This window comes from Trachemys scripta, chromosome 4 (assembly GCF_013100865.1).
Source record: "Trachemys scripta elegans isolate TJP31775 chromosome 4, CAS_Tse_1.0, whole genome shotgun sequence".
NCBI classification, from domain to species: domain Eukaryota; kingdom Metazoa; phylum Chordata; order Testudines; family Emydidae; genus Trachemys; species Trachemys scripta.
The window spans coordinates 33,350,372-33,377,508 of record NC_048301.1 but is presented as its reverse complement, the minus strand read 5'-3'; the positions used below and the strand labels follow the sequence as shown (position 1 = coordinate 33,377,508).

General features: G+C 41.6%; 1 protein-coding gene across 4 annotated transcripts in view; it reads left to right on the top strand.

The window, feature by feature from the left end:
• The window catches only part of ZC3H14 (zinc finger CCCH-type containing 14), an 81,744-nt gene that overhangs the window by 9,094 nt on the left and 45,513 nt on the right, over positions 1 to 27,137 (top strand). For all 4 annotated transcript variants that reach the window (XM_034768130.1, XM_034768133.1, XM_034768131.1 and 1 more), the window contains exons 3-13: positions 1,341 to 1,455; positions 6,699 to 6,739; positions 7,124 to 7,319; positions 7,717 to 8,140; positions 9,616 to 9,776; positions 10,122 to 10,222; positions 10,899 to 11,054; positions 15,688 to 15,762; positions 16,215 to 16,374; positions 18,841 to 19,064; positions 25,225 to 25,345. In XM_034768130.1, the coding sequence (XP_034624021.1) occupies positions 1,341 to 1,455; positions 6,699 to 6,739; positions 7,124 to 7,319; positions 7,717 to 8,140; positions 9,616 to 9,776; positions 10,122 to 10,222; positions 10,899 to 11,054; positions 15,688 to 15,762; positions 16,215 to 16,374; positions 18,841 to 19,064; positions 25,225 to 25,345 (1,774 nt within the window). The remainder of the gene's footprint in view (positions 1 to 1,340; positions 1,456 to 6,698; positions 6,740 to 7,123; positions 7,320 to 7,716; positions 8,141 to 9,615; positions 9,777 to 10,121; positions 10,223 to 10,898; positions 11,055 to 15,687; positions 15,763 to 16,214; positions 16,375 to 18,840; positions 19,065 to 25,224; positions 25,346 to 27,137) is intronic.

The window sequence follows — 27,137 nt, the reverse complement described above, 5'->3', positions numbered from 1 at the left end:
TACTTAAATACTGCATTAGCTTAATCAAGTTTATTAACTACAAAGAGAGCGTTTTAAGTGAGTACGAGCAATGAGGTGTAAAAGTCAGAAATGGTTACAAGAAAATAAAGATAAAAATGCTTTCTGGTGCCTAGCTTAAGAGATTTAAAAATGTTATTGAAGCTAATGTTAAAATTATACAATACACAGGTTGCGAAAAGAGTGACTGTACATCTGGGTATAGTGCTTGGATTATCCACAAATACAAAGTTTGTTTTTAAAAGTCATATGGTACATATAGTACAATATCAACAGTAACCCAGATTTAAGTGAATAAATTTAAGAATACAGGTTAGATATTAGACTCAAAGCAAAATTTCTTACCACATGTTTCCAGCAGCATTACTGAACAACTTCCAGGTGAGGATCCCTCCCCCAGAGTCCAATGGCTACATCTTTTGTCTTCTCAGGTGTAAAGAGGGAGATGGCCAGGGAGGGAGAGGAGGGGAGCTTTGGAGTGCTTGCCCCCCCTTTTTATAGTTTCAGTCCCTCTTTGAAAAGCATTTCCAGCTGAGAACCGAGAGATTGGGGGTTTGATGGACCAGGGACACCTCATACTGTTTCTTTTCTAAGATGCAGCTTTCTTTGTCCTTGTCCCCCTTTCTTGCCAAAGGATGGTCACAGGATAGGGGATGGCCCATCAGCTCTGTTGACACCTGGCTGGGGCGTCTGCTTGCCCTTTGTCTTTGAGAAATTGGTTTAGCTACTCCCCAGATTTATCTGGGAAATACACTTAAGTCATGATTTCATTTTATGTTCATAACTTTACACACAATGTTGCTAGATGCATTTTACAATGATATTACTGATCAGCAAGTTAGGAGTTTTCAAATGATACCTCACAAGGCATGCCTTGTACAAAGATTATCACAGTAGTGTGTAGGGTGTGAATACAGGGGTGCATTTCATCACAATATGTCAGAACATAGAAGGGTTTTGATGAAGCAACTTTATGGTGCTACATCTAGTGTTGTCAGTGATGTAGATTTTTCATTGCAAAAGAGAGAACCTTGAAAGCTTTTGATTTTGCAAGAAAATTTGCAAGTAATTACCAGTCAGTTCAAACAAGTCTGTTTGGCCATGATTTTGCTGTTCTCTTGCTACCTCTGTGCTTCCTGTTTAATGACGATCTTCATTCCAAGGGGTTTATAGTAAAACTGGAGAAATATTCTGATGTCTTCTTTGGGGATCTAATCTCTTTTGTGCATCTACTCTACTTTGAAAATCTTATAAAAATGTCATTGTTAATTGCAAAGTTGCTTTGAAAAATAACAAATTGTATATTTTTTTCTTCCAATTAGATGAAGAGCTCCCTGATTATATTATGGTAATGGTAGCCAACAAGAAGAGTCAGGAGCAGATGACAGAGGACCTTTCTCTTTTCCTAGGAAACAACACTGTCAGGTTTACTGTATGGTATGTTTGTGAGCTACTTTTTCCATGAACCTTACTTCTTACAATCATTTCATAACTGCTTTCTGTATATGAGACTTGAGAATATAAGAAATTACACATAACATTTGATCAATTAATTTTTTCTTGTGCATGAAGTGATGCAATATAATAACTGATATTTTTTTAAAATTATTACTTGTAGCTTGCCAATATTCAGGCAGTGGTAACACTAACATATATATAGCAGTTAGAGATTGAGGTATTGGTATTCTCCTTTTATCCACTTTTCCAGCTGAACCTCAAGGTTCTGAAATGTTTAAAATAAATTAGGAGTTTATTTAGACATGGTTAGCAAAATTGAGTTTCAAACATTTGAATCCCATCAAGGGAGTCACCCTCAGAAAATTATTACTGCAAAATTCTATAAGAATAGAGAACATTACACAGTGCAGCCACAGCTGATTATGGTAGATTTATTTGGTAAACTTCCCGTTTATTCAGATTAACACAGCTTGAGTTAGAGATGTTAATATTGTGTAGGCATTATTGTTATGCAGTGTTGTATCCGTGTTGGTCACAGGATTTTAGAGAGACAAGGTGAGTGAGGTAATATCTTGTATTGGACCAACTTCTGTTGGTGAGAGAGACAAGCAACTTCTTCCACAAACTCTGCAACATTAACAACCTCCCTCAGAACACTATCCTTACCACCAGGGATGTCACTTCCCTATACGCCAATATCCCTCACAGTGATGGCATAGCTGCCTGCCTCGAAATATTTTCAAGACAATGGACAACCCTCAGATATCTACCTCAAACACATCGAGAAACTCCTCCATTTCATCCTCACCCATGACAATTTTCCATTCAACAACACCACGCTTTGTCCAAACCATAGGAACAGCCATGGGTACCAGGATGGATTTCCAGTATGTCAACCACTTCATGTTCCTCCTTGAAGAAGAATTTCTGAGCAAATGCACCATGAAACAAGTGATATGCCTCAGATACATCAACGATAGATTTCCACCACAGCATTAAAAACCACCACCTGTCCACTAAACTCTTTCTGGAACGCTCCCACGCTAGCATCAACTTGTTGGATACCACAATCAGCTTCAACAGTGGAACCCTACAGACAACCATATACAAGAAACCCATGGATCACCACATCTGTCTTCATAGATCAAGTAACCACACCAAAAAATCTGTTCTTTAAGTCAGGCACTCAGATACCACAGAATATGCTCCAAGGAGAAAGTCCAGGATATATACCTTAACACACTTCAACCACCTTCACCAAACAAGGGCACTCCACCAGAGTAGAAGATCTGGTCAACCATGGAATGGGCCACCCAGATATCCTGAGAGACTGAATAGCCCTAGTTATCACCTACCAACCCACACTGGAACCCATATGAGTATCGTGAAACAACTAAAACCCATACTCGATGGGGATTTCATCCTGAAAGAAATCTTTCCAGAACTCCCTCTTCTGACCTTCAAACAATCTCCCAGCCTCTCCAAGCTCCTCATTAAAAGCAAGCTCCCCACAGACCAAAATGCATCAACTCAAAGCAGCACCAGACCCTGCCAGAGCAACAGAGGCAAAGCCTGCAGACATATTTCCACTGTTGCAATGATCAACACCCCCCACAACACACCTTTCAAGATCCATGGGTCCTACACATGCCTATCACAACGTGGTGTACCTCATCCAGTGCACTAAATGCCCCAATAACAACTATGTGGGTGAAACCAAACAATCACTACGCTCTTGAATGAACTCTCACAGAAAAATGATCAAAGACAAAAAACACCCTATCCCCTGTGAGTGAACACTTTTCACAAAGTGGTCACTCTGTCTCAGACCTATCAGTCCTCATGCTCAAAGGAAAGTTACATAAGAACATAAGAACGGCCGTACTAGGTCAGACCAAAGGTCCATCTAGCCCAGTATCCTGTCTACCGACAGTGGCCAATGCCAGGTGCCCCAGAGGGAGTGGACCTAACAGGCAATGATCAAGTGATCTCTCTCCTGCCATCCATCTCCATCCTCTGACAAACAGAGGCTAGGGACACCATTCCTTACCCATCCTGGCTAATAGCCATTAATGGACTTAACCATCATGAATTTATCCAGTTCTCTTTTAAACACTGTTATAGTCCTAGCCTTCACAACCTCCTCAGGTAAGGAGTTCCACAAGTTGACTGTGTGCTGCGTGAAGAAGAACTTCCTTGTATTTGTTTTAAACCTGCTGCCTATTAATTTCGTTTGGTGACCCCTAGTTCTTGTATTATGGGAATAAGTAAATAACTTTTCCTTATCCACTTTCTCCACATCACTCATGATTTTATATATCGCTATCATATCCCCCCTTAGTCTCCTCTTTTCCAAGCTGAAAGTCCTAGCCTCTTTAATCTCTCCTCATATGGGACCCGTTCCAAACCCCTAATCATTTTAGTTGCCCTTTTCTGAACCTTTTCTAGTGCCAGTATATCTTTTTTGAGAAAGTTGCACAATGCTTTCAAAAGATGACCCAGGGAGCTTAAATTCATGACTTAGCTAAACACTAAAAATCATGGACTGAACAGACACTGGATTTATGCCTTATTACAATAATCTGTAACCAACAACCTTCCCCCAGCTGCCTCCCCCTCTCCCTTCCTCTTCCCTTTGTGACTGGAAGGGTGTTAATGGGTCACTTCACCTTGAATGGTCCCTTGAAATATGTGTTAACTACTTATGCTAAACAATCTGTTCCATTTTGTAATTAGTTATGACACTCTGAGTACCTTTCCCAGACCTGAAGAAGAGCTCTGTGTAAGGCTATGTCTGCACTATAGCACATGTTAGCATAACTTATGTTGCTCAGGGATGTGAAAGAACCACCCCCTTGACTGACATAAGTTACACTGACATACGTGCCGGAGTGGACAGTGCTATTTTGGCGGGAGAGCTTCTCCCACCGACATAGCTACTGCTGCGCACAGAGATGGTTTTGTTATGCTGACGGGAGAGCTTTGTCCTGTCGGCATAGAGCATCTTCGCCAGACGTGCTGCAGCAGTGCAGCTGTATCAGTACAGCTGTGCCACTGCAGCCCTGTACGTATAGACATGGCCTAAGTTCATAAGCCTGCCTCTCTCATCAACAGAAGTTGGTCCACTAAAAGGTATTACTTCACCCACCTTGTCTCTCTAGGCATTATAGGAACATAGGAATTGCCATATCAGGGCAGATGATTGGTCCATCTACTTCTGTATTCTCTCTTTGGCAACAGCTGTAGATGGTTCAAAGAAAGGTGTGAAAAGCCCCTAAATTAACACAACACCCCTTTAAATATTATCAAACTTTAAAACCATTCAAGACCTAAATTTAATGGAAGGTGAAGACAGTAAGCCCCCCTAGTGTTACATTAGATAGGAGAAAAGTTATGAGGGATTCATACTGTCATGTTTCAGGGTATAAAGTATCCACAGCTGCTAGGACTTTGGAAGAAATTTCCCTGATGGGAAAGTTTTTTCATAATTGTTCATCATGAGGTTTTGGAGTCATGGAGGGAGGCTACCACTTCGCAGGGAGGTGGATTACCTACATCAACAGGAGAATCTGTCCCGTCAGCATACGTAGTGTCTGCACTGAAGCACTGCAGTGGTGCCGCTGTGCTGCTATAGCATTTTAAGTGTAATCAAGCCCTGAATGCGAAAGTTGATCCATGATGATCACATCAGCCGGGCTCAGCTGACGCTGGTTTGGGAGTGTTCTAGTGAGAATGCACGGAAGAGGATCACAAAGGCATTTCCAGCTGAGAACCGAGAGACTGGGGGTCTGATGGACCAGGGACACCTCATGCTGTTTCTTTTCTAAGATGCAGCTTTCTTTGTCCTTGTCCCCCTTTCTTGCCAAATGATGGTCACAGGATAGGGGATGGCCCATCAGCTTTGTTGACACCTGGCTGGAGTGTCTGCTTGCCCTTTGTCTTTGAGAAATTGGTTTAGCTACTCCCCAGATTTATCTGGGAAACACACTTAAGTCATGATTTCATCTTATGTTCATAACTTTACACACAATGTTGCTAGATGCATTTTACAATGATATTACTGATCAGCAAGTTAGGAGTTTTCAAATGATACACCTCTGCCCCGTTATAACGTGACCTGATATAACACGGGTTCACATATAGCGTGGTAGCAGCGGCGCTTGGGCAGCGCTTTAAAGGGTCCGGGGCTCTGGCTGCTGTGGGGAGCCCCGGGCCCTTTAAATCACTGCTGGAGCCCTGCTGCCCCACCCTGGGGCTGCGACAGTGTGGTTCTGCCGGCGATTTAAAGGACCTGGGATCCCCGCAACAGCCGGAGCCCGGAGCTCTTTAAATCACCGCTGGAGACCTGCCGCCCCACCCCAATATAATGGGGTTTCAGCTATAACGCGGTAGGGATTTTTGGCTCCCCACGACCGCATTATATCGGGGTAGAGGTGTACCTCACAAGGCATGCCTTGTACAAAGATTATCACAGTAGTGTGTAGGGTGTGAATACAGGGGTGCATTTCATCACAATATGTCAGAACATAGAAGGGTTTTGATGAAGCAACTTTATGGTATTACATCTGGTGTTTTCAGTGATGCAGATTTTTCATTGCAAAAGAGAGAACCTTGAAAGCTTTTGATTTTGCAAGAAAAGATCCTTTACTCAATCTTTCAATGGAGTTTGGGCACATAACTCTCTTAGGCTCCTAAATTATGAAGATGTCTGGTTGCAACCAAGTAGGTAGGGTTGAATTCTAAAATGGGCTAAAAATGGGGCATGCATTTCTGTTTTTCTCTGAAGGCAGGTGTTCAGTCAGTTTGAAATTTTACACAGGATTGTTTTATTCCCTTGTAGTTTTCTTTGTTGGTTTTACTTGATACATTTTTAATAGGAAGCCTTTGAATTTGGGCTGTAGCTGAAATTTTTCCTTGGCAGTGTTTCTTGACTGCTCTCTCTTTAAAAACATTGTGTCCATATGCAGCATTTGCTAGGGAAGTGGATCTTGCATCGATCAGGTGCACAGAACAGTGTTTTATCTGTGTGTACAAAACTGATTGATGGAGTCTGGGAGTGTGCAGATCTTAATTGATTGATTCTGGGGTTGGATGTACAAAGGGCTGATTGTTTAAGTGGAAAGCAGGCTCACTCAAATGACATGGAAAAATAAAACTTATAAACCTTGCTGATTTTTGAATGGCTACTGTTCTGAAAGAATTTCTCTCTCTCTTTTTTTCAGGCTACATGGTGTGTTAGATAAACTACGGTCAGTAACTACTGGTAAGTAAAGTTTGTCCAAGAAAGCAATAGCTTAGCTTTGGAAGCAGATCTCAGTACAGTATTTTCTTACACTCGTGTATATATTTTGCCAGTTTTTTAAAAGTTCTTAATTGTCTGTATCATTAATATTTAATGTATATGATGTCTGTGGCTTCTGGCTATTAAGAAAATTGTCATGTATGTTGCTTTTGGGATGAAGTAAATATGACCTTTTTAAGCAGGTCTTGCTGCTTTTTAAGTCCAGTGGGTTTGCTTCTGAGGATTTCTGTAGAGGCCAATTGTTCATTAGCTTGTGGCTTTAAGACTGCACTTGCTGTATAATTGATTTACATAAGCGAAGTCACTGAACTTTGATGTAAGGGTGAAGTGCACGTGTCTTCACAGAACCTACTAGCCTAAAGTCTTCAGACTCAAACATCTTTGAGAGCAACTTGCCTTCAAGCAAAAGCAGTTCATGTGGGAGTGATGAGAGACGGCGTGAGGAAATCTTACCACCTCTTGCAGTCTCCAGCACTCGGGCTGAAAGAAATGATTCAAGAGTTTCAACCAGCTCACAAGAGCAGAGAGCCGCTGCTGCCCGGTAAGGCTTCTACCTGCTTATTGGCAAGAGCTCAGATTTCAGGGGATACATCACTGGAATTGTTGTTTGGGAGAGCAGTAGGGATTAACTAGCTGACGAGACCAGAACAGGAGAATGGAGGCTTTTCCAGTCTCAAGCAGAAAAGGGTTGCCTACTGTGTGTTGCATAAAATAAATTATACCTGGAAAGTTTACTTCATGCTTCTTTATGCAATACATGTTCTTATCTTAACTAACTAAACTAAAACTAAAAGTAGATGTCAAGTCTGCCAGATTTTTTAAAAGAGCAAAATCTTATTTTTTATTTCTGCTTATATTTAAGCGTTCTTCTACATTTTGTTTTTCAGGGATTCTTATCTGGCAGTTAGTTAAGACTTTGTAACCTCTTCTTTCTCCAGGCAGTCTTATGAAGATGGATCTGCATCCCGCTTAATGTCAACGGTCAAGCCTCTAAGAGAGTTGTCGCCTTCTGAAGCTGTGATTGACATTAAACCTGAACCAGATGATCTCATTGATGAAGACCTAAATTTTGTGCAGGAGAATCCATTGTTGTCTCGGAAGAAAGCTGTTGTAACTGTAACTTATGGATCTTCCCGTCCTACTGCTGAAATCTACAGACCACCAGCTAGCAGAAGCACGGACAGCCATATACACTTACAAAGATTGCCGCAGCAAGGCAGTCTACAGGGTGGTAGGCAGTTGGACATGGAAAGCTGCAGGTCTTTGGAAACAATCCCAATATGTGATCCAGAAGCATTTGGCAGCTTAGCAGAGAGTTACAGGCCCACCTCCAAACTGAGTGCTGATAAAATAAGCAGTGAGGTTAGTATGCAGATCTAAACTATGTCTGTATTTGACACACACTCAACAAAGCCAAGTCACCTTGGATGACACCTAGGAGGGCATCCTGGCCCCAGTGAAGTCAATGGGAGTTTTGATGTAAGTTGGGCCAGGATTTCACCACTTTGGTCCGCTGGCCAAAAACCAGTGTGCTTCAAAAAAAAAAAAAAAAAAGCCCTCACAAATTGTTGACTAACTTGGTGATGTGGCATCTGTTTGGTGCTTTACTGACTTGGAGTAATGAATTAGAACATTGTTGGCAGTGAGCATATGGTAGGTAAGAATAATCATTTTAATCTCTAGATTTTTTGGAATAGCTGTGTTCATGCATGAGTTCTTTGTAGATCTCCAGTTTGCCAGGTGTGGAATAAAGACCAACACTGAAGATCAAAGAAGGAAATATATCCATCTACCTATTTGTGTATGTATCTCTATGTATTTTTAGTGTGCCAAACAACTTTGTATTTAGGGTGCATGAATCTTAGTCTCAGAAGTCATGGCTATTACATCACTTGCTGTAGATGTCAAAATGATCCTGTCAGCAGCAAGCTAATAATTCTAGGAATGTCATATTAATTTATTTAGGAGCATTGTGTGTAAAAGAAAAGGGATAAATGGATAGTTGACTTTCAAATTGTTAGGACTGCTAACTTCTTAATAAAGTAAAAAAAAATATTTGCCTTCTATTCTAAGTGGAACTGTTTTTTGTTTTTTATTGTTTTGTGACTATAATAATTTGTTGTGCTTATATAATGCTTTTCATCCAAAATGCTTTATAAATGCAGGTCAACATCATCCTCCCATTTTATAGACAGGGTATCTGGGTCTTGAGAAGTGATGTTTCTTGCCCAGTGTCTCTCATGAGTTAGCAGCAGACCAGTCACTTCCCTTCCTGGGGTATATTAGACACGCCCCTTGGAGCTGTTACTTTCTCAATTTTAAAAAAATTAATATGACAATCCTGTATTTAAAAAAATAGAGGGATATTTATGGAGAGAGCCCTAGAATTTGGAGTTTTATCATCTTCAGCCTTGCCTTAGACTAGTTTTTGTGTCTTGAAAGGTTTTTCTTTCTTCACCAAAGATGTTGATTTCTGTCACTAAAATCCTTTGGCGCATCAGTCTGGCTAGTGAACACACTCTCTGTATTTATCCAAAGATAGTGCTGCTGCATAGGGGAAATAGGAAAGTATAAGCAGTATAAATGATACTCTTGGCAGCAGAGTTCTGTCTAGGTATTCCTTGGAGGGGATTGTGAGTCACATCCCAAACCTCATTCTTTCTATAGCACTTTTTTTTTCTGCACACAGTGCAGTACATCCAGGATTTTAAGCGTGTCTCAGTGTCCTAGATTAGTGTTTAAGTGGAAGCTCTCCATCATCTGTATATTGGTGGAATAACAGGGTCTTGTTTGTTTGCATATTAATGTGGATCTGATTAATGAATTGTTGGTTGCAGGAAGAAAGCTCCAGGAAGAGAAAATTGCCAGTTATAAGCTCAGTGGTCAAAGTGAAAAAGTTCAGTAATGATGGGGAGGAGGAGGAGGAGGAGGAAGACTATGGGTTACGAATAGGAAGTATCTCCAGCAGTGTGTCTGTACCAGCAAAGCCTGAAAGAAGGTACTTGAAGATTTCTATGATCCAGTACTGGTTTTTAATATGAATCTAATAAAGGGGAGTATGGAAAAGGAATGAGGTGATGGATAAATCAAGGTTACCTAAAGATTTAGTATAGTATGTGAGCTAACTGGTTTAAAATATTAGAATTGAAGAATATCTTATAAAAAGATTTAGTTAGTTAAAGTGTATTTTCAGATTGTCTTCTAGCAACACTGTACTTAAATATGCAGTGTTTTAACATTTTGTTGAAAGTGAAACATCACAGTACTGGAACATTTACAATGGCTATTGGAATTCATATATCTTCAGGAAAAATTAATTTCTCTCTCTCTCTGTCTCTCTTAGACCTTCACTACCACCCTCCAAACAGGCCAATAAGAATTTAATACTGAAAGCTATATCTGAAGCTCAGGAATCGGTTACAAAGACAACCAACTATTCCACAGGTAATTCATGCTATTTTTATGCTTGGCAAAGCTATGTTATTTCTAAGTCCTTTCAAGGGAGTTGCTTACATAGGTGCTGATAGGTAGATCTGAAGGTTGATCTGGAGTGTTGAAGAGTTCTTTACATCCAGCTTACGGTCAGAACCAAAGCAAGGAAGTCAAACTGCCATCCTGATGTCATCAAATTCCACATGCTGCTGCTGTCACGTTGTACACTATTTCCAAGGATCCTTGGGTAGAATTCTTCAACATCCTGGCTATCACAGGTTGATTCAAACGTATCCGTAGCATAGTCATACTGACAGAAGGCAGGAAGAGCAATGGCTTCGAAAGTCACTAGAAAGTCCAATTTGCATTTGCCCTCCATTTAACTACAACACTCTTCTGGCCCTGAAAGCTGGGTGAGTGAATGCTGTTGCTAGTGTCAATCTTAGTTCCACTGTAGGCCAGCTGTGGCTCTGCACCGGCTGTTTGTGTGAGGGATCAGAAGTTGATCTTACAAAGCAGGCGTCCTAAGATTGCAGCACATGGAACTGCCACTAGGCCAGTCTCTGGACTGCGTTTAAAGTTATACACTTAGATTGTTGAGAATGAAATTATTTTGGAATTAAATGCAAACGTAGTACCACTATGTGTGTTTTTTTTTAACATGCTCAACTGTTTGACTTACATAAAGTTCCACAGAAGCAGACAGTTCCAGTTGCACCCAGAACAAGAATTGCCCAGGATGAAACTCTATTAGAAGTGATCCATGTACAGAGCCGACCTTCCAGAGTGAGCGCCCAGATTGAGGCAGAAGAACCCAAGGAACAGACATTAGAAAGAATTCAAGGTAATTCTGATAATACTTTTCAAAAACCCATAAGTGGGAAAGTTACTTTACTTTTAAATATGGAAGCCTGTTCCAGGCTGATTATCAAGTTATTGGTCATGTGCATTATGGTAGCATATAAAACTGAAATTTCACCAAAAGTGCACCAGAAAAAAACAAAGTATGCACTGGAGAAGCAGATTTGAGCACCTTCTAGTGGTGCTGCAGCTTGTTAGTTGTTTCTGTAGCTGTTGGACTCTCTTAGAAGCCAAGAATCAAAACCATAAAGGGCTTTATAGATCAAAACCAGCCCCTTGTGTTATACCTGGAAATGAGCTGAAAGCCATTGAGGTTTCTGGAGCAAAAGTGTAAAATGTAATAATCACCTCTGATGAGCCAAACAGGAAGCAAAGATTTGTATATCCTTCTGGTTTATAGTGAATAATTTCACATAATAGAGCTGCCACCAATCAGGATGCACTTATTTGCATACGTATTATGTTTGGTTACTATTTCCCCATCCTTAGTATTTTTGACTGTACTCTTCACAGGAGGGAAGGCTTAATCAGTATCTTACGAAAGAGAGAGAGTTACAGTATTGGAGATATAGAGTCAAGGTGCAGTGTGCTGTGAGATATTACAAAATATTTTCAGCGTTCCTGTTATCAGATGAGTTGTCTTCAAAAGTTTTTACCACTTTCTTTGTATAGGTTTTAAAACGTACTGTAGTTAAGGGTTGCGGGAAGACTGGTAAGACAGTGGTTACTTAAACATCAAGCTCTGTCTTCACCTTTGTTATAAAACTGCTAAAAGAAAACTGACTTAACATTAAAGGCAATAAATAGTATAACTCTGAAAATGTCAGCAAAGTATTTAGCTTTTCCTACATCAAAGGTCAGTGCCAGAGCAACAAGTTAAACACCTCACCTGGGCTAACTGAAAGAGAAGCTGCTGTGTGACACTCTGATGCACCTAGGATTCAATTACTGTTTTAAGCATGGAAAAAATATCCAAAGATCTTGCTAAAATTAAGGGAATAAAAGAAATTATTCTAACAGCTCAGCCAGATATTTCTGCCCTGAATGCCTGGATATCAAAGAATGAAGCTGAAATTTCTGCTTTAGAGATTTCAATAAATGAATATGCAGCCTCAGCAAGTGCATGTGACAGGCAGTTTGAAGTGTTCTTACCGAAACCTAATGGGTTTTGAAAGCCATGTGACAGGCATTAATAAAATAATTTTCACCTTTGGAAACACTGACAAAGGTAATCCCATTTTAAAAAAAGGTTTTGGCAGTAAAACCTGCTGGCACTATTGAGCTCTTCTGCTTACCTTCCAGTTAGTTGTGGGAAGGGCTCATAAATCATTCACTCCCCATCCAGCTTGGATCAAAAACATAAATCTGTTATAATTATATTTTTTGAGATTCAATGCTAGAATTGTGAGAACCCAAAGGAAGCACAAAAAATCATTTTTATATCATGTATATACCCAAACCATATAATTTATCTTTCTAGACTTAAAGTTGGCCAAAAAAATAGTCTTCCCTTGGAAGACCCTTCTCCAGTCTAAATTAGCAATAATGACCAATGTGGGCATTTCATGGCTATTAATGAACCCTGGCAAGAGTTGAGGGCCTGAGGTAAGTCTTTGTTGGTTTACCCCTTCAGAATTTTGGGTATCTTCATCCCTAGGTTTGCCAAGATCTTTGATACAGCCTTTAACAGTGGGATGATTACTTCCATTTTCTCGAAGAGGGTCACTTAGAATTAGCCTGTAGTTGCTCATTCTGTAGAGCTTTTATCTACTCTTCATTTAACTGCACTCATGTGTGCTGCTTTCATGGCTAAGAAACTAATCCTGGCAAAATCTTAGATAACATACAACATAAATAAGTGATTGGAGTAATAAAAGACCTAATCCTGCATTGGGTTCCACATAGGCCAGGGTCTTGAACAGGGATCGGCAACCTTTGGCATACGGCTCACCAGGGTAAGCACCCTGGCGGGCTGGGCCGGTTTGTTTACCTGCTGCGTCCGCATGTTCGGCTGATCGCGCCTCCCACTGGCCGCGATTCGCCGCGCCAGGCCAATCGGGGCTGAGGGAAGTGGCGGCCAGCACATCCCTCGGCCCTCACCGCTTCTCGCAGCCCCCATTGGCCTGGGACGGTGAACCGTGGCCAGTGGAAGCCGCGATCGGCTGAACCTGCGGACGCAGCAGGTAAACAAACCGGCCCAGCCTGTCAGGGTGCTTACCCTGGTGAGCCGCATGCCAAAGGTTGCCGATCCCTGGTCTTGAGCAACAAGTAGTCTTATGTCTTTGAACCAAATGAGTTGAATATAAATTATATCTACTAGTAAACATCTTTCTTCCTCCTCCTTTTTCTAAAATCTGCATTTCATAGTATTAGCATCTATTCAAAATTAAGAAGTAATTGAGATGAAAATAGTTTAAAAAAATCCAATAAATGTCAATTGTGTTAAAGGAGCACCATCAATTTAATAATCACACTGAAACTTTGTTACTTGCTGTTGCTAGAAAAACACCTACGATTATTAAATTTGATAGCGATTAGAGGAAACGAATTGTTTTTCTCTCTTAATGTTTTCTTTGTGCATTTGAGAGCTTTTTTTCTTAGTCAGTTTCGTTGTTTCTCCTGTATATATAGTAAGTCTGTTGTGCCTACTATTTGTGTGTCTTTCATATAGCAACCAGGGAGAGAAAAACATTTAAAGAGAAAAGCTGTCAGGGAGACTTGGGTGTAGGACATTCAGTTGTTTTCATGTTGTGAAATTGACCAGATTTCAAGTTGACAGTGGGTCTCTGTCTCCTGGGGATTCTAAATATGGCATTCTGCTTTGGGGTAGATCTGCATCTTCACCAGTGACCCAATGGAATTGCATGTACACTCCAAACTTAAAGGGATTTTCCCAATATTATACCAACCAAAGTGAAGTTCACTGAACATTTATTATCGCTTCATGTTAATTCTTTTTGCTCAGTTAGCCACTGATCCTGCAAACAAACATGTGCTTAACTTTGCTACTGTGAGTGGTCCCTGTGAGCGTTTGCAGGATTGGGGTCTTAACCACTTGCTACTGCAACATAAACTTTTTTGAGGAACCCTCATTGCTCGCTATTTTCTGTGCATCTTTGCTGTAAACAAACCTGGTCATGTGTGTGACACTGGGGAAATGGAGTGTGTCCCAGTGTGAAATGTTCAGGGAGGAATTCTTGGTTTTTAAAAAAGAAATTAAGGTAATGTAGAAACAGCATGAATAAAGCACACCAAATATCTAGATTAAATTAAAGGATAAAATGGATTTGAGTGGGATCTCTGTCAAGTTGGCTCAACTTCATTGTCTGGGGGTAACAATTTCCTGTTAAAATTAATCATTGTTTTTTCAATCCCTTGTTTTTGTTTTTATTTTTTTATCTAGCCACGTTAGTCTATAGCATTTAATGCTGGCAGATTACTTCAGAATAGGAATGAGTTTGAATAGTTAATTTATAATGTATAGGAAAACTTTTCCTGTATCTGTATATGAGATGGTTTCATGTTTATAAACTAAATGTTGGGGGTTTTAAATGGAAATGACTGCTTAGGAACACTATCAACCTATTATAAGGGCCGGTTTACACTAGGTACTTACATCTCTCAGGGGTGTGACAAATCCACACTCTTGAGAGATGTAGCTATACCAACCTATCCCCTTGTGTATACACTACGTTGTCAGAAGAATTCTTCCGTTGACCTAGCTACCACTTCTCGGAGATGTGGATTACCTATGCTGACAGGAGAAACCCTCCCGTCAGCGTACGCAGTGTCTCCACTGAAGTGCTATAGCAGCGCAACTGTACAGATGTAGCATTTTAAGTGTAGACGTGCGCTAATTTTTCCAAACGTTAACAATAAATCTAATGCAGAAGAATGTTCTAACCTCATTTGTCTAGCAACTTTAAAGCATAAAGTAGTCTCTGTTTTAGTTAGTTTCTTGCATTTGAGTGTGCCTGAGAGGAGGCAGCTGGAAATGGGGATACCTGCTGTACTACTCAAAATATAGACAATCCCTGTAAAAATAAGTTTCAGAGTAGCAGCCGTGTTAGTCTGTATCCGCAAAAAGAAGAACAGGAGTACTTGTGGCACCTTAGAGACTAACAAATTTATTAGAGCATAAGCTTTCGTGGACTACAGCCCACTTCTTCGGATGCATATGCACCCGAAGAAGTGGGCTGTAGTCCACGAAAGCTTATGCTCTAATAAATTTGTTAGTCTCTAAGGTGCCACAAGTACTCCTGTTCTTCTTCCTGTAAAAATAAGGGATGAAGTGCAAGCAGAACTGATCTTTATGGTACTGTTTCTCCCAGAAGACTGTGCATCCACAAACATAATCCATGCAGTCACAACAATGGGAAAGATTGGGCTCTCTAAACAGCTGGATTTTGGTGTGATCTTGTCCTGCTGGAAGAAATGTTTTATTGCTATATGTTTTGGAACATTTGAGATGGAGAAATAAAAACACAGAAATGAAAATTTCTTTCTCTGTTAGTTTTGATTTTTTTTAAGATCAGAAAGAAAGGAGAGTTAGCAGTTGGGTCCTTTTTTAATTTTGACATGCAGTAAAATGTGCTTCTAATCCATATTTTCTTTAGGAACTCAACAAATGCAGCTCTTGTCCCGACTCCAGACTGAACCGTTAATTGAAGAAACTTTGCAAATGACTCAAGGTTAAGGATGGCTTTTCTTTTTTTCTTTTTGAAAATGTGATAGTTTGACCAAAGAGGCCATTGTATTTTAGGTTTAAAATAGCACTTCCCTTTAAATTAGTTATATTTGTAATGTCCTTTAGTTTTTACACGTTAAGTAAAATCTTTCCATCAGTAGGTGCCAAAAATGAGATATTGGTGTATAGAGCCAGCTGCTGCTGCAGAGCCAGCCCGATAACGAACTTCTAGTGATCAGGCCATAGGCTGCTCCACCTTCAGCTGATATAATCAGAGTTGGTGCATAAAGAAGGAAGTACACTCATTTTCTGTTTAAAAACTAGTACAGAGAATTGAAAACAAAATGCTAGTTGGTCGGTCTCTTCGAAATTATTATTCAAAAACATGACTGCATACTAAAGTGCAATACAGTGGTTCTTTTATTCCAACTTTGATCCAATTTTTCTGTGACTCAGATTATTATGACGTGGAGTCTGTGGTCCACACTGATACTAGATCATTTATTCTGAAAAAGCCAAAGCTATCTGAGGAAATAGTAGTGCCACAGAACCAGGAATTGGGAAAGAAGGCTGCAGAGGCAATGCGGGCACTTTCAGGACGTCTTATACAGACAAGGTAAAAAGTCAGTCATTTACTTCATTTAAAGAAGTAACGGGACCAAATATAAGCCAAGTCTTGTTACTGTAATGTATCTTGTAATTGGTTAGAATGTTTGTTTAAATGTAACAGGTTGGAAGAACAAATTCATTTCTTGGTTTCCATGCTGCAGAAGCCCAATCAAGACTGATGAAAACATGGACAAAAGAGCCTGCAGCCCAGCCCAAACTCGGAAATCCTGACACTCATTTCTTTTAAATTGAAAATGTGTCCCAGGCTTGTGGTTAGAGCAACTTTTTCATTTACCAGGAAAATAGAAAAAGGAATTGGATGGCTTGCAGGTATCAGAGGGTGGCCCACTTGTATTGTCATTTTTATTACAGCTGTTACATCTTGCTGAAATCTAAGCAATAGTTTGCATGGGTCTTGTTAAGGAGTTTTAATTTTGTTTAACTTTTTTACTCGTTATATTTATTCTTAGCCCATCAGTAAGACTAAGATTTTGTCATGGTTATTTTTAGTAAAAGTCACAGACAGGTCACAGGCAATAAACAAAAATTCAGGGAAGCCGTGACCTGTCTGTGACTTTTGCTGCTGCGGCTCCATAGTTTCCCCCACCACCGTTGTGGCCGGGAGCTGTGGGGTTCCCCCTCTGCCCACAGCAGCTGGAAGCGGCAGGTGACTATATTTTCCAAAGAGAAAATGGGACACCCCACCCTCCACTCCCCCTCCCTGCGAGGCTGTCACCTGTTGCTGCAACCCTGAGGAGAGTCCCCTCAGGAGTCTGTCACCTGTCGCTGGAACCTTGCAGGTGGCTCTGCTGGCTGACAGCTTCAGAGTCCCACAGCCCCTGGGGCTGAAGCAGAGAATGTCATGGAGGTCTCTGGAAGTTACGAATTCCATGATTTCCATGACATAAACGTAGCCTTACCCATCAGACTACATGCTAAAAATTTTAAAATGGTCTCTTTGTTGTATTGATGTCCTCTACCCACCTATCATTTTGAACCATAGATGTGTAGAGAACGGAGGCAAACAGCAAGGTTAATGTTAATTTTAGATGGTAGAAGCTATTTAAGGAGGACAGCAAGTGAATGTATTCCTGATTGGGTTTGCCTGGGAGTGTAGGTGTAAAACTGAGCTGACCTAACTGGAGCCTCCATACTCAGAAGCCAGCAAACAGCTATTAAGTAGGTAAATGGTGTGTGGGAGCCTGCTTTATGGGGGTTTTCCTATAAGGTGTTTAGCTAAGGGAAGCGTGGGACTCATAGCTGTTGAGAATGGTCTATGTTGAGTTCACTGGGTCTGCAGAAATCAGTGCCCAGTGGACAGCACTCCTTTTAGTTCATCCTAGTAGGGAGCAGCTCTGGTTTTGGGGTATGTGTATGTTTTACCTGTTTAAATACAAACTGCAGGAGTGGATGTGATGCCATGTGATGAATGGCATTTAGCATGTACCTTTCATCACTTCACTGGCCCTTAGCCTTCTAGTTCCTCTTTTCCAGGGATCTGCTAACATTCCAAACCCCTGAGCAGTTTCTATGTAAAAAAAAGGCAGCCTTCCAGAGAAGTGTTTCCTTTTTTGCTCTCCAAAAGTGAAATGTTGTCACCAAAATTACAGTTACTCAAGGCCCTGGATGGTCATGATTCAGTCCTGTACTAGACAAGTTTAGCATCCAATATCTCATGACGCTGCAGGGCTGGAAACTGGAGCTTTATACATTTGGAAAGAAGTGAGTCCTCCCATCCAATGGGACCCTGCTCTGACATCTAGCCCTAAAAGGTCTTAATATATTGAGCCTTACATTTGTAATGTTTTTAATATATTAAAAAAAACATTTTAGGCCCTTTATAGACGTATTCAATTTCAGTTGCTTCGTTCCCCCTTCTAACTATGTAGCATATAAAGAATACATGATGGTGTGGTGATAGATAAAGGCTTTGTTAGCACTTGTAATGCAGCCATCCTAAACTCAAGCTCACCTACTCTTTTCAGACCTCAACATGCATCTTTCACTGTGTGTCTGAGGGGTATATGCATGTATATTGTACATGAAATAGCTTCTTCCAAGGATTCTGAATGGCATTTAGCTCACTTTTATGCCTCAAAGTTGACTTCTTTTAAATGGCTTAACTGTGCTCCTTTAGTGACTTTGCACCTATCAATGAGTCTCTGAATTTGTCCTTTTGAGCCAGTGTGCACAGGCTGTAAATCTACCTGTTGAAATTTACTACTCTCTGTAGGTGTAGATTCCTTTTCTTTTTGGTGTGTCAATGATGCACTAAGGAATGTTGATATTTGAAGATGGGTGATTATTGTTGGCCAAAAAAAAAAATCAGTCCTGGATAGTGATATGCTCCTTGTACTTTGCTCTATGGACTCATTCTTACAGCTCTGTTGGTATCAATACAACTGACTTTACTTTGATTTCTTAGAGTTCAATTCCCTGTGATTTTTACCATGTGTTTTCTTCTGTTTTTTAGAGAGCAGCTTGCACAACCAGAAAAGCCTGCTAGCCCCAAGTTCATTGTGACACTGGATGGTGTCCCCAGCCCACCAGGGTACATATCTGATCAAGAAGAAGAGGAAAGCTGTATAACTGAAGGAGTGAAGCCAGTTACCCAAAATGCAGCTGCAAACAAGGGATTAAAAAGCTTTCAAGCACAGCAGATGCAGGTTATAAGCAGGCAGCTGGAGAGCCCTTATGGTAAATTATCCTAGCCAACAGGGCCTTCATATTGGAGTTAGATTACTTTTTAATGTGGGGCTTTCATAGATTCATAGATTCATAGATTATAGGACTGGAAGGGACCTCGAGAGGTCATCGAGTCCAGTCCCCTGCCCGCATGGCAGGACCAAATACTGTCTAGACCATCCCTGATAGACATTTATCTAACCTACTCTTAAATATCTCCAGAGATGGAGATTCCACAACCTCCCTAGGCAATTTATTCCAGTGTTTAACCACCCTGACAGTTAGGAACTTTTTCCTAATGTCCAACCTAGACCTCCCTTGCTGCAGTTTAAACCCATTGTTTCTGGTTCTATCCTTAGAGGCTAAGGTGAACAAGTTCTCTCCCTCCTCCTTATGACACCCTTTTAGATACCTGAAAACTGCTATCATGTCCCCTCTCAGTCTTCTCTTTTCCAAACTAAACAAACCCAGTTCTTTCAGCCTTCCTTCATAGGTCATGTTCTCAAGACCTTTAATCATTCTTGTTGCTCTTCTTTGGACCCCTTCCAATTTCTCCACATCTTTTTTAAAATGCGGCGCCCAGAACTGGACACAATACTCCAGCTGAGGCCTAACCAGAGCAGAGTAGAGCGGAAGAATGACTTCTCGTGTCTTGCTCACAACACACCTGTTAATGCATCCCAGAATCATGTTTGCTTTTTTTGCAACAGCATCACACCGCTGACTCATATTTAGCTTGTGGTCCACTATAACCCCCAGATCCCTCTCTGCCGTACTCCTTCCTAGACAGTCTTTTCCCATTCTGTATGTGTGAAATTGATTTTTCCTTCCTAAGTGGAGCACTCTGCATTTGTCTCTGTTAAACTTCATCCTGTTTAACTCAGCCCATTTCTCCAATTTGTCCAGATCATTTTGAATTATGACCCTGTCCTCCAAAGTAGTTGCAATCCCTCCCAGTTTGGTATCATCCGCAAACTTAATAAGCGTACTTTCTATGCCAATATCTAAGTCGTTGATGAAGATATTGAACAGAGCCGGTCCCAAAACAGACCCCTGCGGAACCCCACTCGTTACGCCTTTCCAGCAGGATTGGGAACCATTAATAACAACTCTCTGAGTACGGTTATCCAGCCAGTTATGCACCCACCTTATAGTAGCCCCATCTAATTTGTATTTGCCTAGTTTATCGATAAGAATATCATGCGAGACCGTATCAAATGCCTTACTAAAGTCTAGGTATACCACATCCACCGCTTCACCCTTATCCACAAGGCTCGTTATCCTATCAAAGAAAGCTATCAGATTGGTTTGACATGATTTGTTCTTCACAAATCCATGCTGGCTGTTCCCTATCACCTTACCACCTTCCAAGTGTTTGCAGATGATTTCCTTAATTACTTGCTCCATTATCTTCCCTGGCACAGAAGTTAAACTAACTGGTCTGTAGTTACCTGGGTTGTTTTTATTTCCCTTTTTATAGATGGGCACTATATTTGCCCTTTTCCAGTCTTCTGGAATCTCTCCCGTCTCCCACGATTTTCCAAAGATAATAGCTAGAGGCTCAGATACCTCCTCTATTAGCTCCTTGAGTATTCTAGGATGCATTTCATCAGGCCCGGGTGACTTGCAGGCATCTAACTTTTCTAAGTGATTTTTAACTTGTTCTTTTTTTATTTTATCCGCTAAACCTACCCCCTTCCCATTAGCATTCACTATGTTAGGCATTCCTTCAGACTTCTCGGTGAAGACCGAAACAAAGAAGTCATTAAGCATCTCTGCCATTTCCAAGTTTCCTGTTACTGTTTCTCCCTCTTCACTAAGCAGTGGACCTACCCTGTCTTTGGTCTTCCTCTTGCTTCTAATGTATTGATAAAAAGTCTTCTTGTTTCCCTTTATTCCTGTAGCTAGTTTGAGCTCATTTTGTGCCTTTGCCTTTCTAATCTTGCCCCTGCATTCCTGTGTTGTTTGCCTATATTCATCCTTTGTAATCTGTCCTAGTTTCCATTTTTTATATGACTCCTTTTTATTTTTTAGATCGTGCAAGATCTCGTGGTTAAGCCAAGGTGGTCTTTTGCCACATTTTCTATCTTTCCTAACCAGCGGAATAGCTTGCTTTTGGGCCCTTAATAGTGTCCCTTTGAAAAACTGCCAACTCTCCTCAGTTGTTTTTCCCCTCAGTCTTGATTCCCATGGGACTTTACCCATCAGCTCTCTGAGCTTCCCAAAATCTGCCTTCCTGAAATCCATTGTCTCTATTTTGCTGTTCTCCCTTCTACCCTTCCTTAGAATTGCAAACTCTATGATTTCATGGTCACTTTCACCCAGGCTGCCTTCTACTTTCACATTCTCAACGAGTTCCTCCCTATTTGTTAAAATCAAGTCTAGAACAGCTTCCCCCCTAGTAGCTTTTTCAACCTTCTGAAATAAAAAGTTGTCTCCAATGCAGTCCAAGAATTTGTTGGATAGTCTGTGCCCCGCTGTGTTATTCTCCCAACATATATCCGGATAGTTGAAGTCCCCCATCACCACCAAATCTTGGGCTTTGGATGATTTTGTTAGTTGCTTGAAAAAAGCCTCATCCACTTCTTCCACCTGGTTAGGTGGCCTGTAGTAGACGCCTAGCATGATATCTCCCTTGTTTTTTGCCCCTTTAAGCCTAACCCAGAGACTCTCAACACTTCCGTCTCCTATGTCCATCTCTACCTCAGTCCAAGTGTGTACATTTTTAATATATAAGGCAACACCTCCTCCCTTTTTCCCCTGTCTATCCTTCCTGAGCAAGCTGTACCCATCCACACCAACATTCCAATCATGTGTATTATCCCACCAAGTTTCAGTGATGCCAACAATGTCATAGTTGTATTTATTTATTAGCACTTCCAGCTCTTCCTGCTTATTCCCCATACTTCTCGCATTTGTATATACGCATCTAAGATACTGGTTTGATCTTTCCTCCCGGTTTTGTCCTGACTCTCCTTTCTCTCTGCCAATATAGCCCACACTCCCTCTCGTTTCCGACCCATCTCCCCGGTCTCCATGTTCCCCACTTACCTGTGGGCTTTGCTCACCTGTCCCCGTCGAACCTAGTTTAAAGCCCTCCTCACTAGGTTAGCCAGTCTGTGTCCGAATAGGGTCTTTCCTCTCCTCGAAAGGTGAACGCCATCTCTGCCTAGCAGTCCTTCCTCGAATAGCATCCCGTGGTCTAGGAAGCCAAAGCCCTCCTGGCGACACCATCTTCGCAGCCAGGCATTCACCTCCATGATGCATCTGTCTCTGCCCGGGCCCCTACCTTTGACAGGAAGAATTGAAGAGAATACCACCTGCGCTCCAAACTCCTTCACCCGTACTCCCAGAGCCCTGTAGTCACTCTTGATCCGCTCAGTGTCACACCGCGCAGTATCATTTGTGCCCACATGGATGAGTAGCATGGGGTAGTAGTCAGAGGGCTGGATAATCCTCGACAATGCCTCCGTAACGTCTCGGATACGGGCCCCCGGCAGGCAGCATACCTCCCGGGATGAGATGTCAGGGCGACAGATGGGCGCCTCCGTCCCCCTCAGCAGAGAGTCTCCGACCACCACTACCCTACGTTTCCTATTTGCAGTGGTGGCAGCAGACTTTCCAGCCTTAGGGGTACGAGGCGTCTCCTCCTTTACTGTAGGGAGTGATTCCTTCTTTCCTGTGTCAAGAAGAGCATAATGGTTACCTATAACCACGGCAGGAGGGTTCGGAGCAAGGGTGGAGCACTGCCTGCTGCCAGAAGTAACCAGCTGCCAGTGTCCACCCTGAGCCATCTCCTCCTCCACCAGTGGTGTATCAGCAGTCCTGTGTACTGGGACAGCTACCTCAGCTGTCTCCACATGGACACTGTCGAGGAATTGCTCATGGATACGGATGCTCCTCAACCTAGCCACCTCCTCCTGTAGCTCTCCCACCTGCTGCCTGAGAGATTCCACCAGCAGGCACCTCTCACATTGGATGGTCCCCCCAGCCTGGCTATCAGTAAGTGGAAATTGCAAGTTACAGTCTTTGCAAAACCACACCAGGATCTGGGTAGAGGCATCCATGCTTAGGCACTCTGTCTGGCTACAGGCACAGGTGGAGGAGACAGTGGGAGAACTCTCAAGCCTACCAGCCTTAAACATCACTTCTTGCATTGTTTTTATATTATTTGTTCAGGGTGTAAGGAGAGCACAAAAGTGAAAGTTCAGCATTTTAAGGGGATAGGGCCGTTTAACCTGCTGACCAAGAGCAGTAGCTGAAATTGTTCTCCACACAGCTTTATATGTCAGTAAAATTAGATAAGTCGTTTCTTTTAAACTTCAGTGAACTTTTACTTGTCAGAAAGAGCCATCATTCCCCTTACTTGCTGCATGATTGGCCCCATGCAGGACAGTATGTTCTGAGATGCACCTTATTAAATTGTATTGAGCCATTGAAAATGTGCCAGGTTGTGGTGGTAACCATGATCTTTCGGGCCAGATTTGTTCATTTCAAAAGCTGTTTTTAATGATAAAGACTGTCTTTCAAATTGGTAGAATCTTTCAAAATAGAAGACACTTTACCTATGATCACTGTATGTTTTTCTTAATATCTCATACATTCAGAATACCCTGCCCAGGAATTTAGAACATCGGCCTCTTTTAAGCTGTTTAGAACTCTGCTTTTGAAATGTTGATTTTGGAATGCAAAGTAAAACTCACTTTAAAATGTGGAGTTTCCTTTCTCTTGGGCTCCTTAAACACTCGCTGGTTTGAGGTCATGTTTACATTCAGGATTTCCATTTGTAGTACGAGAATGTCAGTCCCTCAGATAATAACAGTGCATCAACATTTCCTGAATGTGTATATAAGAAACTCAGGGCTAGGTACTATGCTGAGTGCCCTCAACTCCATTCACTGGATCAGGGCCGAAATCAGTGAAATGCCTAGAGGTCTTTTTAAAGGATAGTTTCAGAAAGTTTGCTTAAAGGGAGATTTAGGCACTGATCCTGCAAATACTTGCTTGCATGCTTAGCTTCATGTGCTGCTTAGTTTGCTTCAGTGGGACTGCTCACAGCACATAAAGCTAAGCAAGGGAGTAAGTTGTAGAATTGGAGCCAGGATTTGAAGCAGCTTGGAGAAGATAGAGTTTCAGATGGGGCAGTACCACTCAGTTTTGAAGGAAGGTGAATCGGGTCCATAAATGAGGCCAGTAATGGAATGAGGGTGCAGAAAGATTGCTACTAGTGAGGATGGAGAGGGATATTGGTGTGAATTTTGAATTGCATGTGGATAGTTAAGAACCCAGTGAAGGTGCCAGAGAATGAGGGATAGGGTCTTGTTCTAGGACAATCCTATTCTGGTTTCTGAATCCTCAGAACAGGACAGGGTAGAGATTTAAGAACAACTGAAGAAGGGAATTGCAGAAGGGAAACCAAGAAGTGATTAAAGTTCAGTGATTGTATGAAAGTTGCACCTTCTTACTCAACAGTTCAGCTTGCCCTGTTAATAAGGAGTCCTGTCTGCTGAGTGCAGTGTCAGAAGTAACTTCTTAATGCTTCTTTTTCATGATTGTCTCCCAAAGCCAAAACTATCCATGAGAAAGGGAGGTTTTATTCTGACACATGCATCAACAGAACAGTTAGTGAAGTTTCAGTTGCAGAATCTTTTTCTTAGTCCAGTCAGAGTAAGGAAGGATCCAGTTTGTGTTTGCATATCTGGCAGAAAACCATTTTATTTTATTAGTAAACTGAGCTCATTTGATGATCTGTAAGTCCTTGAAAGACGATAAATATCCAACCCTAGGATGTTTTTAGTAATTTTAAGAAGAAAGTAAGGATTTAGCAGGGACAGTCTTGTGTAGGTTTCACTGGGCTGGGGTATACACTGGGGAACTATTGAGTGCACAATTATTTTTGATCACTTTGTAATTGAGAAATTAACCCACTAAATAAAATATTGCAGCTTTCACCAGCTAGCAATCTCCACTCTAGTCAGAGGTTGACTAAACTCTGTGTATGTTCAGGTGATCTGAAGTCTTGAGAGATTTCAATTTTTGTATAAAAGTTTGTCGTATGTTGGTGAGAAAGCAGTCTATGCAGGGAACATGCTGAATTTAAAGGGTGGTCTGCTTCATAAACCAAACTGCACATGTAATAAAAAACGGTCCCTGTGTCATTTCTCCCCCACAGTGGAGATGGAGGAATTGACTGTGCTGCAGAAACAAGAGAAAGTGCTTGAGCGTTGCAAGTACTGGCCTGCCTGTAAAAATGGAGATGAATGTGCATACCACCACCCCACATTACCATGCAAGTAAGTGCTACAGAACTCAATGACATCTGATCTTCTATGTCCTTCTGGGCTCTAAATGCTGTGTTAGTTATTTCACATCTGTTACTCAATTAACATGCTTCATGGTGGGAGATGGGAGTTGAACTTTGCTTTGTAAATGTAATTTCCTCTCCCCTTCTGCTTTCCTCTCTTTCACCATGTGGCAGAATTTAGTGGTATTTACAATCAGCAGAGTCACATCTGATCTCCTGCAGGAGAGAGCTTTTTACACCGTGCAGGATGCTGTTTGTCTGAGCTCTTTATAAGAGAGCTGGGAGTGTACTGTCAGAGGCTACATCTCCACTACAGCGCTTACAGCAGCACATCTACAGCGCTGCTAAGTGCAGACGCTCTCCCGTCGACTTAATTACTGCAGCCCGGATGAGTAGCGGTAGCTATGTTGACGGGAGAAGCCCTCCTGGAGACATAGCGTGGTCTGTACCGGGGCTTAGATGGGTATAATTGCGTCACTCCCTGAGTGACGTAGTTATACTGACATAAGGCTGTAGTGTAGTAGAGCAAGCCCAAGATGCCTCAGCTAGGTGTCCCCAGAGTTTTGAGCACAATTGCTCCCATGTATATGGTGGTACAATGCTTTTTGGCTTAAAAGCAGAGATTTAGAGGAGTCGTCCTGAAGATTTTAGTGTGCTATTGACTCTTTTTCAACTGGCAGCGACTGTCCAGAATAGCTCTCTTGCTGCTGTTCTCCTGGATTGCTGCGTGTCAGGCAGGCACTCCGCTTTACTAGCTCCTGTCAGAAGAAGGGAAACTGAACCACATCACAGTGGAACAGGCATGGTCCACCTAAGAGAATGTACACTGTTGTGGGGTTCATTCCACAAGGTGGAATCTTTCTGATACAGGGTTAGCTGACAGATCATCAAGCCCTTGCTTTCCCCACCCTCTATCCCACAGTGAGGGAGTGGAGAATAAAATTCACATCTTGATGCGCTGATGGATTAATTTCAGACTGAGACTCTGCTTTCCCAGTCACAGTTCATAGATTCCGAGACCAGAAGGGACCATTGTGATCATCTGGTCAGAGATGCACTGAATCAAAGGGGACCATAGTACTGTAAAAGAGAATATTCCTTGTATTTGTACTTAGTACAGTAGATACAGTGATTCAAGGTTGTATAGTAAGTGCACTTGCTTTATGAATGGTGATATTCTTTGTGGTTTGCATTACTTTGTCTCACAAATGAATGAGATAATATTTTGGAAGGCGTTTATGGCAGCTTCTCATTTCTCCAAAAGGCAATGATACATTGTAACGTATGCCACCCTATACCTCTGAATTTCTGGTAGACAGACACAAGTGGTTCCACTCCACAATAATTCTGAAAAGAAAATTCACATGAGATCAGAATACTAGTTCTTTTTTCGCCCTCAAACTGAGATTGAAAAGGGGACATTGTTGGGTCCAAGTATTTAGTACCCAGTGAAAATGATTCTCCTGGGGCGTGTACAGCTTGTGGTGTTCCTGCAGTGGGAGCTCAGAAGCTGAATCTTGGACATGTTTTGTCTGGTTTGCTTAGCCTTTCAGCTGTGGTTTTAAATCTAACTGCCTTCACACTGCTGTTTGGGGATATACTCGTGCTCTTTTTAGATAGCAGGTATTATCAGACTTGGGGTCCATTAGCCTTGATGTTGTCTTGTTGAAAGAGTTCATTTTGAATTACGGCCTTACATCATCTAATCCTTATTTGGAAATATCACCTTCTGCAAAATGAATTCACTCTCTTTCTGGGTGCTGTGGCTCAGACTGTATCTG